At 42.4% G+C, this 15,965-nt stretch overlaps 1 protein-coding gene across 3 annotated transcripts in view; it reads left to right on the forward strand.

Moving 5' to 3' along the window:
- The window catches only part of fam184ab (family with sequence similarity 184 member Ab), a 158,405-nt gene that overhangs the window by 101,394 nt on the left and 41,046 nt on the right, over nucleotides 1-15,965 (forward strand). For all 3 annotated transcript variants that reach the window (XM_075459367.1, XM_075459369.1, XM_075459368.1), the window contains exons 13-15: nucleotides 2,338-2,488; nucleotides 5,464-5,676; nucleotides 15,123-15,276. In XM_075459367.1, the coding sequence (XP_075315482.1) occupies nucleotides 2,338-2,488; nucleotides 5,464-5,676; nucleotides 15,123-15,276 (518 nt within the window). The remainder of the gene's footprint in view (nucleotides 1-2,337; nucleotides 2,489-5,463; nucleotides 5,677-15,122; nucleotides 15,277-15,965) is intronic.

Consider the following 15,965-nt stretch of genomic DNA (forward strand, 5'->3'; position numbering starts at 1 on the left):
TATATATCCAATGCATTTTTTCTAATTATATTCCAAATACAATGAAGTGAGTCACTCATTTGAACACATTTACAAACTACAACATGTTTTATTGCATCTCACCACAGCCCACAACTCGATTTATTTTGAGACCATTTGTACAGAAACCAAAGTCCAGCCAATTATCCCCCATTTTCCTGATATTTCTCCCCGTCTTTGACAGTTTGACCATCTCTCCGGTCCTCTACTCACTCATTTCTTTCTCTGTCTGCCTCATCTGTCTTTGTGCCCAGCACACGCTGGAGAACAAAGCTTATTAGGAGGCCCGGAGCTCTGTGAAACCTCAGGTCTGTGTGTGATGCAGCAGGGAAGATGTCAGTGACTGCAGGCTTTCTTCACCAACGTCGACACGTGTGAGGCGTGCTGCAGCGTGAACGTGACCGTCTGGTGTGCGACTGCGAGCATTTTTCTGTGTGTGAAATCCTGCTTTCAGTCTGACACCTTCCAGCTCCGACTGACAAAAAAAAAAAAAACGTGTTTGCTGGATACTCCATTTAACAGCTGCCATTTCGACTCCCACTCAGCTATTAGTTTGGAAATGTGCAGACGCACACGCGCGCAGTCAGAGCTGTTAACACAAGTGTTAAAGAGTGATGGTCGCCCAAAGGAAGTGGTGGTCTAATGGCACAGTCCAATTTATTGCTGTCATTAAGGGGACATCAGGCTCTCTAAAACATCTTTACCGTCACAGCAGACCTCACAAAAAGAAGACAAACTGCTCAAATTATGCAGATAAGCAGCAGATAACTGCTCTGCTAAAAAAAATTATGCTGATCTTTAGGCTGAATGTTTCAGTCTTCTTAACGCCAAGCAGCAAATAGGTTAAGATTAGCGATGGGAACTGTTAAGAATTTAGCAATTCCGGTTCCATTATCGATTCTTCAATCGGTTCTCATCCGGTTATATATCGTATAAATGGCTTTGCTTGCAGTAACACTTTAATTTCAAGTATCCACCAACATTTTATCTGTTTTTGCCTCTATTTACTTTTCCCTGCCTCGATGAAGGGGGGGGTGACTTTATTACAATCAACGGGACCTGGAAGTTTTACATTCTGGGACTTTTGAGACGGAAGACACTGCGCCATCGCTGAGCTAGTTTTGTCCTTTTTGGTGAAATATAACCAAACTTTGCAGCGCTTCTGCCTCGACGCCATGTTGGAAACATTCTGAACCAAAATACGGAGCGTGCACATGACGTCATCGCGCAGATGTGTCAGACGTTGGCAGAACCTTTAAACGGGATCGTTTGGCAGGCGGATTAACAATTCCAAGGGAACAGAACTACTGGGAGCAGGTTCTCGGTTCCCATCCCTAGTTAAGTTAGCATCTAACCAGGAAACATAGAAGAACATTTAGCTGCTTAAGGCTCACAGCTGTGCTTAAATGTTGGTGAAATGTTTAGAATTAACCTGAAACATCATCATTTACATAAGTAAGACCAGACTAAAGAGAACCCAACAGAGCAAAACACACAAAAAGATTAGATATTATGTTATTTATTGAGAAAAACGTTCAGATATTAGGTATTTGTCAGTTTGCTTTCAGTATTTAGCTGAAATAAGTGCAACAACAGGAGCTGTTTTTAAGTCCCATGGATCAGAATTTCAGCCATTTCCTGCAGCCACAACTGCTCTAATTCTCCGTTTTTTCTGTTGGATGAAGGTCAGGATCCGTTTAAAGTTCTGTTCACAGACATGAAATGTTTTGACATTTTCTCTTTGGAGTTTGTCGGTATGTTGCAGAATTCATTGTCAAGCCGGTCCTTATGTGCAGCAAATCGGGCCCAAACCATGATCCTACCACCACCGTGTTTCACAGATGGGATAAGAGTCCTGCGTTGGAATGCAATCCTTTCCTTTCTCCGAACATATCACTTCTTATTTCAACCAAAGTGGTTGAATTTGGTCTCATTTGTGCCACAAAGCATTTTGCTTTCCCTTCTTCATCTCCTCCTTGAACTCCTCCCGCGTTTCTTTATGACCCAGACTGTTTCACATATTTTATCGAAATATCTTGTCGGTGGACCAGAGAACCACTCTTATTTCACCTTAAAAACGAGCCACTAATCCTACAGGTTCACATACTTTTCCTGCTAACGGGTGCAGTGCTGTGCATACTCCTTATTTCTTTATGTAGCAACAACAGAAACAGAGTCTGGGTTAAAAGCCAGGGAAACTCTTCACTCTCAGATGGTTGTTCCAACATTGTTTCATGGTTTTAATCATACTTGTCTTTATATTTAGTTTTCTGGCACCTTAAACACTGAGTTAAATGTGTGTTTTGCTTTGTGTTGCAGGCAGGAGTGTAAGAAGCTTCGCGAGGAGCTGAGAGAGGAGCACGAGGAGGACAAGGCTTCGGCTCTGGCTCAGCTGGCACAAAGCAAAGAGCAGGAGCTGAGCAACGCCAGGGAGAGCTGGCAGAGGAAGGTGGAGGACCTGCTGGAACAGGTGCGGCTTAGCAGGTGCAGCTTAAAGCTGCCGATCATGAGGCTTGTCTCTCTTTTCTATTTTAAAAGCAGCAAATTAGAAGAGTTATACGTGTGTTTAGGTAGTCACGAAGTGGTCCAGAAGACAAAGAGCTTATACTTCCTGGTTCTCTTAAGGGCCTTTAGCTGCGAAATCTGTGTTCACTTGATTAAAGTTTAATCTTCAGCTTATAATCAGCACCAAAACCCTGAAGCTCGCAGCTTGTGGCTGAATGGCTGTAATTATACGAGTTGTGGAGAAAAACATTGATGGGCTCGGAGCTAATATGGAGGCAGCAATAAGAGCAACTCTTCTAAGCTCCTGTAGCGTCTGTGAGACCCGGCCTGATTTATTTCTCCATCACTTAATCACACGTTCATTACATAGAGCTGCTGTTAATCACTGCAGATAACATTAATGTGGCGTGGCCGAGCAGCGTGTGGTCATCATACACACCGATGGGGCCTGCTTTAAGTTGATTCCATCAGCCGCTGTGGATGATTAATGTGCCCGCTCCGCATCTCGCAGCCAGATGAACCATATTTATTGGATTTAATGCCAGATCCCATCAGCAGTCAGTCTACTTGACAAGATGATGTTTACAAATCAAACGGCCTTCAATTTCACAGACGTGAGCGATGCTTTGAGGCGGGAGCTGATGCCACTTTTCTGTGAAATTCTCCGAGTCCAAATGGAGTGGCTGCAACTGTAAAGGGGGGTCAGCGAAATCCGAGCTCGTACACGATCGATCCAACTTTATCCCAGAAAGTCACCGTAAGACAGCCCCGAGCTCTGATAAACCCTCGGTGCTCAACCTGCCGGCGCCAACAACAGCACACATAATGGTGCATTTGGCAGCTAAAGAACTGGATATTTCTCTGTTTGAGGAGACCTAACCCAAGAGTGAGTGTGAGGCCGCGCAGTTCATGTTAGTTAGCGGATGTGTGAACGGTTTGTAAAAGTGGGTCTCTGCAGAAAACATGAAGAAAACACAAAGCAATTATTTCCCAATGAGTTACACTCTACAGTATATTCAATGCCTCAGAGTATGCAGTCGTTTTCTTTAACTCGTATATGTTGTCTTTGAACTATTTTCTACGGAAGCCCTAAACGGCCATAGATACATACATTTTATTCCATCCGTTTTACCGTGATAACGAGATAATTAATTCGATCGTTTTCTCGAGATCTCAAATTAATTATCTCGTATATGTGTTTATATGTATTTCTGGCAAAGGTGTACCCATTTTTACCCCCCTTTCAAAATGGGTACACCTTTGCCAGAAATATATAAACACATATAAACAGGGGCGGACTGGGGAAAAAAAGCGGCCTCGAGAACCATCGGTAAATTAACTCGTTATCTCGAGAAAACGATCAGAAAAAAGTTTATACGTACCACGTCCGCTCTGGGCTTCCGTACTTTTCCACTCCACGTAAGCTTTAAATCATGGCCTCCACCTGCAAATAAACAATTTATGTGCCCCTATTGGCAAAAAATGCATCTTTAGGAGGTGAAAGTGATGCATTTTTCTTCATCACAGTGGTTCACATAGCAGCTGTCAGCGGGTGAGAGGCAGGGCACCACACGGGCAGGTTGCCAGTCCATCACAGAGACAAACAGCCATGTTTGATCCGCTGACAGTTCATTTCAGATCACCAGTTAACCGTAACCATCATATTTGTGGAGTGTGGGTGGGAGGAAGGCGCCACAGAGAACCCAAGCAGGTACAGAAAGGCTCCAGATGTGATAGGAACCGGGAATGCTGGGAAACTGGAAAACCACGGCAACACAGCGCAACCTGCGTGATGATGAAGTCACAGAAAAGCTGACAAAATAGATTCAGGAGGCTCGTTAAAGAACCCAATAAGCATTAAACATTATTAAACTTCCATGTTTTCATTCCATGTTTTCCACCATCAGGTTTAATAGTTTGATTGAAGGAAGCTCCAGGAGGGAGGATTTTGTACCTTTTAGAATAGAGCAAATGTCTACAGTAATTATCTGAAGGGCTATTTCTTTACCTTCCAGGTATGAAAGCTGATACTTCTGGATGGAACACTTACTTTAGCACATATAACTGCAGTAGATCAACACCTACCTCGCTGATGTTTCTAAGTACTACTGAATTATTCATTCAGATCATTTGCTCCCCGCCTGATTGTCGAAGCCGACTTTAACACTTTCTAAAGCAGATGAGGTGAGCATCCTTCCAACACGTGTTCCTGCGTCCAGTCCCACACCAGCTCGCTTCACCGCTGACCACAGCTTACTTTGCTTAACAATACTTCCCAAAAAGGCTCATTCAGAACACAGCTGCCAGACCAGAACTGGGAGAACTGAGCTCATCCCTTTGCACTGGTTACCTGTTACCTACAGAATAGACTTGAGTTGCTGCTGGTTAACGAAAGACATAAACCGAGGAGGACACTGAGCTCTTTAGGGGGCAGTCAGTGGATAGAACCTGCCTCTTTTCCATAAAGTTTTAGATTAGATTTATTTATTTTAACCCAACTGTACCTTTTTCCTGCTGTATTTTCTGATTTCCTTTGCTTATGAAATTTGCCAAACAAATAAACCTTACTTTGCCTTATTATTTGTTAAAGAATACTGTTGATCCTCTGAGCACTCGATGAGGATTTATTCAGCATAACTCTGCAAACTGTCCAGAAAAAACAGTTGGAGTGAGTCACACAACAATGTGTTTTAGTTTTTTCATTTATTTTATAAAGCTGCATATAGTTAAAGGCTCTTTCAGCGGCGGCTTCTGGATGTATGTGTTTAATTTAGCCTGATTTCCACCCCTCTCTCCGCTCTTTATCATCCTGCCACATAAACACGCTGCTCCCCACAGACAGCCTGAACTTTGACTCCTCAAACCTTTTATCCAGTCGTTCAGTGTGCAGATGTATTGTTCCCCCGCCCGCAGACCACTGACACTCTGTCCTTGTTGCAGATATCCCTGCTGAAGCAGAGTCTGGAGATGCAGCTGTCCCAGTCGCAGTCATCGCTGCAGCAGCTGCAGCACCAGTTCAGCCAGGAGAGGGAACACCTGAGGATGCAGCTGGACGAGCTGCAGATGGAGCATCAGAGGCGGCAGCAGCGCCTGCATGAAGCCCACCTCTGCGCCGTGCAGGACATGGAGCACACCAGGCAACGGGACCTGAAGGTAGGCGGCGGCAAACGCACCCAAACTCTGACCAACGGCACAGTCTTTAAGCATAAAGCAGACAGGCGGATGCCTTGTTGCACTATAAATGAACAGTTTCTCATCAGAATGCTTTGAGACCAAACAAACTTGAGTGTGTTTTTCTCTTTAATAAAGTTCATGAAATATTTTTAATCATGCATCCGTATGGAGCAGCTTTACTCTTGCAATTGCGAGCATGTTACCACCACCGACTGTCATCGTAGGTACTGTATGCAGAGGTCTGTGTGAGCCTAAAGGCCTCAGTATGCTTCTCCGTCGCTATCCCTCAAGCTGTCTCCGTAGTCCGTCCTTTCGAAGTTCTCCGTCGGGCTGTCGGATACGCAAGGCAGTTCACCTCCCGATCAGTAGGCGTCGCTACGCTAGACGACCCCAATCTCGCGACGTCTATGGTGAAAGTGGTTGATTGATTGTTCACCTTCCGGCTCCTCACAGTGAACGATGGCGACCGAGAGAGAAAGACTGTTGTTGGAGTTGGAGCTTGTTGATATTGAAATGCAAATAATTTTGACCAAATGTTGACCAGCACACAGTAAACTCTTTCAAAAATGGCGGTGTTGTTGTTGTGAGAGGAAGGAGCTAAACCGGAAAAGTTATTCCGGAAATGATGTCGTTAGCCGACCAATCACAACCCTTGCGGTCTCCATCGCCTCGACGGATAGACGTTTCTCAATATGCGTACTTGTCTGTACTTTCGTACTCGTGTACTTCTGAAACGTCATCACCGAAGGACCAAGTACTGTTCCAATTCAAAGTACGCATCCAGACAAGTACGCTCCACATTCCCGGATGTGTGCTGGCTCCGCCCATTTTATCGAGTTTGCTTCTGTGGTGACTTGTGCAGACTTCAGACAGCTTGCTATCCCAGAAAGCAGTGCGGCACGAGCGATGATGACGCTTCCGTTCCGTTCCAAATGCACAATGAGCGTGCTTGTGTGCTTGTGTGCTCAGAAGTCCGTACTTGTAAGCACACGAGTACAGACTTGGGTATTGAGAAACGGACAGAAATTTTGGCCAAGCGACGGAGAGCGTCTCCGGGAGGGTCTCCGTTGACGGAGAGGGCTCTGCGTAGGCGACCATAAATCAGCCCTAAATCACTCCTCTGTAGACGTAGTGGCTGTAAAAACAAATCAATAAATACATAACGTACATTTATAAGCCTTTACCGTTGCAGAATGCAGATCTTAAACATAAACAAGCTTTTTAATTACAGTCCGTGTTAGCAGAGCTGCGTTCATCCCACACTGGAACCTTTTCAGATAATGTTAAATGTGCACATTTCACATTTAAATAATATAGATAAAGGTCAACATCTGCATGCACGGGAGTATTTACCCAAACAAAAGGTGGCCGACTCCTTTCCCACTGGCTGCTTTCCCTTTTGATTCTGTTCGACGTCACAGTTTAGCTCGAGCTCGACGTCACAGTAAATGGTGGAAAGCAGAACTGACAACGTCATGACAATAGCCGTCTGTCTGTGTTTCCTTTTGCTTTCTTTGATGCAGACTGATGGAATTGTGGATCATATAGTGGTATTAGGCCTGTTTTTCGGATAGATCTCTAATTTCACCTTTGGAGCCTGATAAGTGTTAAATAAATGGACTAAATGTAGCTCGATGGGATGCAGCTAGTTTAGTCAGCTGAACAAAGTAGGCGTTAAAAAATGCTAAAATGAGCTACAGTATCAGAACCAGCAGTTTTAATCAAAATCTAAGAATTATAATCCTGCTGTTTCATTCAAATCATTTCCATCTTCAAAGAGAATATGAGCTTTAGCATCTCTGTCATCCTCTCTGCCAGTTAGAGTCAGGAGAAGCCGTCCTTGATGTTTTAATTCAGCGGAGCGTCGTCAGAGTCGAGGTTAGACTGGCAGTGACTCATCGCCGCCATCACTCACTCACAGCGGCAGCAGACCGCTCCTGCATCACGTAGTTTCACTGACGGCTGCGCTTCTTCGATAAAATGTCAAAATATGCATGCTCAAACACAACATATCCACCCTTCAAGGTGCCAAAGAAATGTTCCTCAGTGTTAATCCCTCCATTTCACAGTCAAGGTCGATTTGGATCAGCTATACATCACAATTCCAAATCCCCTTCTCCTACTGGATGCTGTAATTGTATTAATGCTTTCAGGAGAATGGAGGTCAGAGAACAGCGTCCTTATGATGCCTTTCTGCCAACTACTTGAGTATAAATTTTAATTCTGAGTGTGTGTGTGTTTGGAGGAAGGATAGCTCCTCTCTCTCTGTTCAAACCAAACCGACTGCCCTAACGAACACGTTCTTCTCTGTTATCTCGTCTTCTCCTGCTCTTGTTTCTCCTCCGACGCAGTGGATGCTGCACGATCACTCCGTATAACCACGAACTAGACGCTGAAAGTATTATTCCTCCCATCACAGCCTTACTTAATAAGTGACACGGAGTGTTAAAAGCTGAAGGTGTGTTTATAGTTCTGCCGGCGGTGCGGGGAGAGAAAACTCAATTATCCAGAGTGGAGCCATTTGAAGGATGATGTGTGTGTGTGTGTTTGGGTGGGTGGAGGAGGCACGTTCATATTGCCGGGTGTTATCTCTTCACAGTTCACAGGAAGTTATATCCAGAGAGTAATAAAACAGTTTCAAATCCCTGCAGTGGAAGCACGCACACATTCACAGAACCAGATTTAGTTTCCCCCACTCGCTGCTACAGAAAGCGTCGAGTAGAAACGGGGAATGTGGCGGCTTATCTTCTCCTGTCTCGCTTTGTTTTGCCTGCGCACCGACTGGGAGAATCGACTTACTGGGACCAGTGTGCTTCTCAAAGGAAATCAACTAAATGTGGAGGCGAAGAAACATCAGGTTAAACAGGAAAGATTTAACTCATGTACGGTCTTCACTTTTGGGACCCTTTGGTGTCCCTCCGGTCAAATTGACCCGGGACATATTTTAACAAAAAATTTTATTTCATAAACCATTAACATATATTGTCTTTATCTCAATTTCAAACAACTGATATAACATATATGTTTAATTAATACAATCAGTCTCTATTAGAACACAATTAACAATGTTCTTTTTGTCATAAGGTTATAATCGATGTTAAAAATCCACTGTACTCAATACTTGGGTGTCATAAATCATGCTTATCTTGGAGAATACATGGAAGCTTTTCAGAGAGATTGTGGCTCTAAAAATTGCTCTCCCTGCCTCAGCATCCACAGACTTTCAGTCGACTCCCCTCTTGACCTGTAGACACCAGCAAGGATGAGGATGCCAAAGTAGGCATGCAGATGCATGATGTCTGTCTCTTTCCACTGGTCACATGGGGGTGAATAATAATCAATGTGTCCATTCTTAGACAAATATGTCTTTGAGACTCTTGGGCTGCTCCTTTTGATTTTCAGAGAATAGTTTTCAACCTAATTGCTGAAATTGTGTTTTTGGACTTATTTGTAAATGTTAGTGCATTAAAGCATTTAAATGTTAAAACTAATGAGCTTATGAACATCACAGTTTGCACCAAAAACCCAAAGCTGCGTTTACTTCTGATATACCATCCTAGTTTCTGTCTTATGTGACCTGAGATCATCGTTCCCAACCCGAGTTCCCCCTGTTGTAAAGTCCTTCAGGTTAGTTTAGGCATTCAGATCCTGACCTTCGGTTTAAGACCGTCTGAATGCACATCAGACACGCTTTCAGGCGGCAGCCTCGGACGCCTGGGCTCCTTCGTCTTTAAGTCGTCCTCTGGGTCAGGATTAAGAGCCGAGGCTGCCAGAGGGGCTGAAAGCCTGCGTCTCCGTCCTGTCTTTGTTTATCTGGAGCGCTTGTTCATCAGCATCGTTCCTTTTTATGTAGTTAAATGTATTCAGCTACTGGTAAAGTAACAGATGGTGACAGTACAGTAATGGAAAGAAAATGGAGTAACCGGGCCTCCACACACACACTCAGAGGAGGAGGTGAATGTAACAGCATTAAAGTCTGTTGGTAATTATAGGATTCATTGTGATTACGAGTGATTAATGTTCTCCCTTTTAATTAAAGGAATAAAAGCTGCTTTTTACCGACCCGCAGCACAAAAGCACCAATGATCAATACCAGTGAATAAAACTCCCTTCCTGGTACTGGGATGCAGTCTCCCGCTGGACTTTCTGCACACATCTGCAGCGGCTGCTTCAGGACACTGAGGACGAGCCGGGAAAACCAAAAGTCCTCTGAGGCCTGAAGTGTTGTTAGAAGTCTTAGAGAAGTTTGGACATCTGTGCTGAAGCCTTTGGAGCCGGAAATGCTAAAGTGTTGCGGCTTAAAAGAATCCCGTTTGGCAGAAGAATCAGTTCTGTCACGTATTTATTGAGACGAACGATGTTTGACGCTGCTTCCAAGAGAGAAAAAAGGCATAAATACGGACGTGGGATTCATGTTTTACTGTTTAAAAAAGAGACGGAGAGTCAGAGAAATATTAAAACTCGGGCTCCGGTTATGTCTGACATCAGGTACGCTTGTGAAAACAAATAAACAATTCAGATCACTTTAAAAGATTTGAGCTGTTGTTCAGATGAATGCCAAAGAAAAACGTGTGAAATGAGTCGGTAAAGATCGTCTCATTCACTTACCTTTGACTGATGTCGCACATCAGGACCTACAGAGTGTGTTCTGACAGCTGTGTGATGGCCTGATGTCTTCAACGGGAACATCTGCATGTCGGCTTTATTTGAGCTGCTGCTGGTTGAAGCCGACAGCCTTCTATTGTTTTCCATATTTATCCTGCGAGGTGATAAGGAGTTTGTGTGCCTGCTTCAAACATGAATAAATAAATAAATGAGTAAAGGCAACATGAGCAGCACCCTGCTGGTAACAGGTTGGACCTCCTTTCACCTTCAGAACTGCCTTCATTATTCCTGGCATTCCTTAATCTTGCTTAAAAAGCAAATTTTGCGTTGAAACCAGGGCTGGGTGAGTTAACTCGTTATTAGTGCGTTAACTCGTTAATTATTTAGCGCTGATAAATATTTTATCACACATTAGCTCAGGTTTTATTATCTATTTTATTATTGTAAAAGTCTGTTGCTCACAGGCTTTTATTTTGTAAAAGTCTGTTGCTGTCTGCTGTGGAACCGGAAAAGAAAGTAATCGGCGGATCCACCAAACATGGAGAAGGGTACGGAACTTTTACTCGGCCGTTTTCATTTTAAAGTTCTTCCAGACGGCGGAGTCGACAGAACCAAAGTCATCTGTAAACACTGCCAAGTTGAATTGTCTTCTCAGCGTAGTAGTTCCAGTCTAAAATATCACTTAAAGGCAAAACACACAACTGATAGCAGCAAGTCATTCAAGGAAACAGACAGTGGAACGAGGCTTCTACATAAAAACTACAGAAAGATGCTGATGTTAAAAGTGTGTTTGCACAACAAATGTTATGGCACTTTCATTCATATGGCAGCACATTTAAAATAAAGCTAAATGCTAAAAGCTATACACTACTTTTGGATTCATTTTTGGATTTTGCGTACAAATGCGATTAATCGTGATTAATCAGGGAAATCAGGTGATTAATTTGATTAAACATTTTAATCGTTGCCCAGCCCTAGTTAAAAGGTTAAATGTCTGTTATCTTGCTTTAATTTTGAGAGCCCGAAGGGAACAGCTTCATACAGAAAGTTAGAACATTTCAACCCAAACCACCATCTTCTGCCCAAGAGGAGGATAAGAGGCCTAAAGCGAATTCTTTGCCAATATAAATCAGGTTTTATCCAAACGTACACCCGTCACCTGTGATTTTGCTCCGCGAGCCCTTTACAGCCCACAGGTTAACGATCAGATGCAATTCCACTCAGTGTGGGGTCAGCCTGCAGCTCTAAATCATGTTTGACTGGATGTGTTAATGTTGATGCACAGCCTGATAAATGAATAAAACTCTGAACTAGATAGATAGATAGATAGATAGATAGATAGATAGATAGATAGATAGATAGATAGATAGATAGATAAGTACTTTATTCATCCCAATTTGGGAAATTATTGTGTTGCAGCAGCGTACACTATAAAAGATATGTAAACAATTAAAGGAAAAACAAGCAAATACAATAGAATAAAAATAGAGAATAAACATCAGCTATATACAAATCTACAGTATGAAGAGTAGGGTAAATATAAATTAGAATAATAAACATCAGTAAACTAAATAAATAAAACAGATTTGTACGTTTAACAATAAAGGTAAAAATAAATTTAACTGAGCAGACTGAACCAAAAAGAAATATAGGGTATATGGATAATTTACATTATATCGTACTATGATGATATTTGTGCAAATGTTATTAGTGCAACTCTGAAACACGGAGCCCAACACATCTGGTCATCGTACAGGAAGAGGTTAACTTGTTTTGGGGCTTTTGATCAGATCGAGGTGATTATGTCAGTTATAATCACTGTACTTAAACCTGTAACTGTTATGCACAGAGCCCATGCTTTTTACAGCTTTTACTGCCATTTTTAAAGAAATTGAGGTCAAGAAGTAAAAGCACAGAATCAATTGAGCTGCAAAGCCCCAAAACTAATGCGTCAGCAGGAAACCAACGACACAACAACACATTGAGTACGACAGCAAAGTGTGTGAAGCCAGTGAAAGCGACTGAAATGCAGTAAAGATTAAAAAAAGCAGGAAGACACGAGTAAAAAAGGCCGAAAACAGGAGAAATCAGGCTGAAACGGCTGAGAAATGTTGTTTTAATAGATGTAGGACCGATCAATAAGTGATGCTCAAAGAGAGCAAACATCAGAAATGGAAATGCTGAGAGAATCAGGAGAGCTGGAGCAATTTAATTCAGAATCCAGATTATCATTAATGAACTGTTTAGCATTTTTAAGTGTTAAAACCAGCCAAACGCTCAGAGTGACTCTGCCGTCCACCTCCTCTGTTGAATATTCAAGGATGTCGTTGTTCCGCCAGTCTTTTCCCAGAAGCATCTGGCCGTCAACCTTCTATGAATAACACATTAGATGTTCCCCGTTGCTGCTTTATTGGTATAATTTGCAAAAGAAAAATCAGCTAAAATGACTGTGAACAGTAATTTTCTCTTTTAGGGGGAATAATTAAGAACGACTTGTTAAGTGATGGAAGGAAGGAGCAGCTGTGTTTTCCTGGGACGAGCCCACACTGAATTCCCTTATCTGGTTATTGTTTTCATTCACAGATGATCACATCATTTGGTCAGAAAAGGGTGCAGCTACAGCGGGTCATGAAAGTACTGTGCAGCTGCGCTTCATTTAGCTCAGAAACACTGGGGTGATGGAGGTAGGAGGAAGGGGAATAAGCTGTTTTACCCCTCTGCTCCCAGGTCACTGACCAGGCCTCATCCTGATTGGACGGCTTCTCTGACGTATATTTTCTGGACAGAACTTAGAAACTTGGGACTTTATTCTGGGATAAGGAGCATTTTCACCAGCGGAGATGTCACAAAAGGCTTAAATTTGCTAAAATGAGCAACGCAGCTCCTTTGTTGAAAAGAATCCGGCCGGTTTGAAATAAGAAAATCTACTTCTGTCTGTTTGTGTGATCAAAGATGCAGCTTTTTTTTTAATCAGTGTCTGCTTGTTTTGTTCTTTTTTTTTATCAAATAGAAACCTTTCAAATAAGAACGTACCCTCAGTTTTTATGAAATGGGTCAAAATATATCAAAACCTTCTGACTTTAATTGGAATATTTTCCCCTTTATTTGCTTGTAGTGATGAATGAATCTCAAATTTTGAGGCTCATGAAACACATTTCCTAAAATCTGAGTAAAAACGAGTTCAGGTGATGTCGTCAGTTCCAAGGATGTTTGTTCTGTTTCGTACAAGTCATTTAAATAATGACGAGACAGTTTAAGATGAGCCTTTTTTACTGTGTTGTCAAAAAGAACCGATTCAGTGTCACAGATTAGGAGCAGACGATGTAATCTATGAGGGTCGACACCACAGAACTGATCCCGGTGTCAAATCAAATCAAATCAAATTTATTTGTATAGCACATTTCATGTACAAAACAATTCAAAGTGCTTCACATAAAACAAAAGCATTGCAGCAGGGAGTGGAAGAGGCATTAAAAATACATAAAAGAATATAAAGAGAAACAAATAAAATCATTTAAATGAATTTAAAAACAAGGAGCTTCATTTTCCTGCAATGTGTTTGTGAAAGTTAAAATGTTAACACAATATGTTGCACTAAGAGGAGTTTTATGCAGCTGTATTTGGGTTGAATGCCTAAAGGAAATCAAATTTAATTGTAAGAGCTGTTATGGCCTTGATTAGTACTCATCGGTACTCTGTATCAGTAAGTACTAAAAGGTAAGTACTTGTACTTCTACTCTGTTTGAAAATAAAGTGTGCTTTGGGTGTTATTATGCTGTTATAAGGCTTTGTGGGTGCTGGTGGGCTTTTTTTGACAGCAGGTGGACTTGAAAGGAGGCAGAGAGAGTGATGAAAGACATGCAGCAAAGGGCCTCAAACCCGGGCCGGCTGCTGTCTTCTGTTGTTGAGACGATCAAACGAGTCCTTCCACCCTCAAGTTAAACTCCTGCAGTTACAATAAAAGCAATAAAAAAAGGTTACTTTATATCAGGTGATGTACAAAGCAAACAGTGTCATTAAATCAGTTGGTTGGTGCTGTAGCTGGGTTTTCTGTCAGCTGTGGTCACCGTTACACCAGACAGCGACATCATAGCGGGATGCATCCGTGTTTCAGATGTATTTCAGAGACCTACAGCGTGTTTATGACAGGAGGTGGTACTCAGAGGAGTAAAAAGCAAACTGGGTTTATTAATCAACTTAAGACAAAACAAAAAGCTGATCCGGATGACAAAAAACTAAACTGTGGGACAAAAAACATGAACATGAGTAAAGAAAACAAAAGACTTGGCATGATATTGAAAAAAAAAACACTTATCTTGGATACGTGGCATGAGGGGTGAAAATCAGGGAAAAAGATTCCACAAAATGGAAGGGGAGCCTGGGAACTAAATACTAAACTGGGAGTGATTGGTGAGTGAGCAGCTGGGGACAATGACAAACAATGGCAAGACCTGACTAAAACATGAACTCAAAAACCAAAACCTAAACAACCTAAAACATGATAAAACATCAAACTAAAAACATGGGGGAAACCCCATGGGCGTGTAGACAGTTTATAGTTCTGCTCAAAGATGAGATGTTTTCTTTAAAGTAGCTCCAGCGAAGTGTTTAACGGGACCAAACTTAATTATTAGAAGTCTAAGTATTTTATGACTCTTCATATGTGAGAAAATGCTCTGTTGCACGATGCATTTTGATGTAAAGTCGACCTTTATTTCTCAAGTCTGATTTCTGTCTCGCTCGTCCTTCCCACCCCCTGATCTCCCTTTTCACCGCTCATTATCTGAAACAATTGCCTCCCCTGTCTCGCCCTCCGTCAGGACCTGGAGGAGCGCCTCCGCCATCACCACCACGCAGAGCTGCAGTCTCTCAGAGAGGCTCACCGGCAGAGCATCGAGACGCTCAAACAGCAGTCGGAGCAGGAGCTGCAAACTCTGCGCTTTGAGCTGGAGGACGAAGGCAAAGCCATGCTGGGTGAGTGTGTGTAAAAAGCATTAACCTGCAGGTGAACTGCTTGCACTGCCGTGACAGTGGGAGCCGAATGCGTAATGTCATAATAATAAAAGTGCTCTCACACAGTTGTTAATGATGCAAAGACGTCGCATGAATGTAATACATTTTCTCATATTTGGACAGGATAAAACTGGATGTAAAAAGGGAATTTTAACAGTTTTCCAGTGATGTAAAGACACGGTTATAGTTTTTTATTTTAAGTGAAACCCAATTTGGATCCATCCCTTAAGCCTGTGATACTCACTATTTTTTTCACAAGAGCCACATTCGCAGCAAAATCAAGGGAAGAGCCACTTTTTACGACAACACACTAAGTCCCCTTTTGCAAATATGCATTTCTACATATAAAACATCCCACAAAAAAAGAAACAACACAGCCAATACATTTTCAATTAAGACCACATTTACCTTAATACTGGGATGAGCGGGAGCTGGCCTGCATGTCCTTGACTTTCTTCATGTTGTATTTGTAGTTTGTTGTTGTAATCATAGTGAGACATTCAGGATGAGCATGGTTTTTGTGCTGGTTTTTGCCCTTTTTTAATTAAAAACCGATCCATTGTGCCTGCATCTCGCGCTGCTAAAGGAGCTAGCGTGCTCTGCGGTCAAGTGTGAGGTGGTTTAAGCGGGCTGCGTTGCCAGGTTTAACA

Source organism: Odontesthes bonariensis, chromosome 24 (genome assembly GCF_027942865.1).
Source record: "Odontesthes bonariensis isolate fOdoBon6 chromosome 24, fOdoBon6.hap1, whole genome shotgun sequence".
In the NCBI taxonomy this organism is placed as follows: domain Eukaryota; kingdom Metazoa; phylum Chordata; class Actinopteri; order Atheriniformes; family Atherinopsidae; genus Odontesthes; species Odontesthes bonariensis.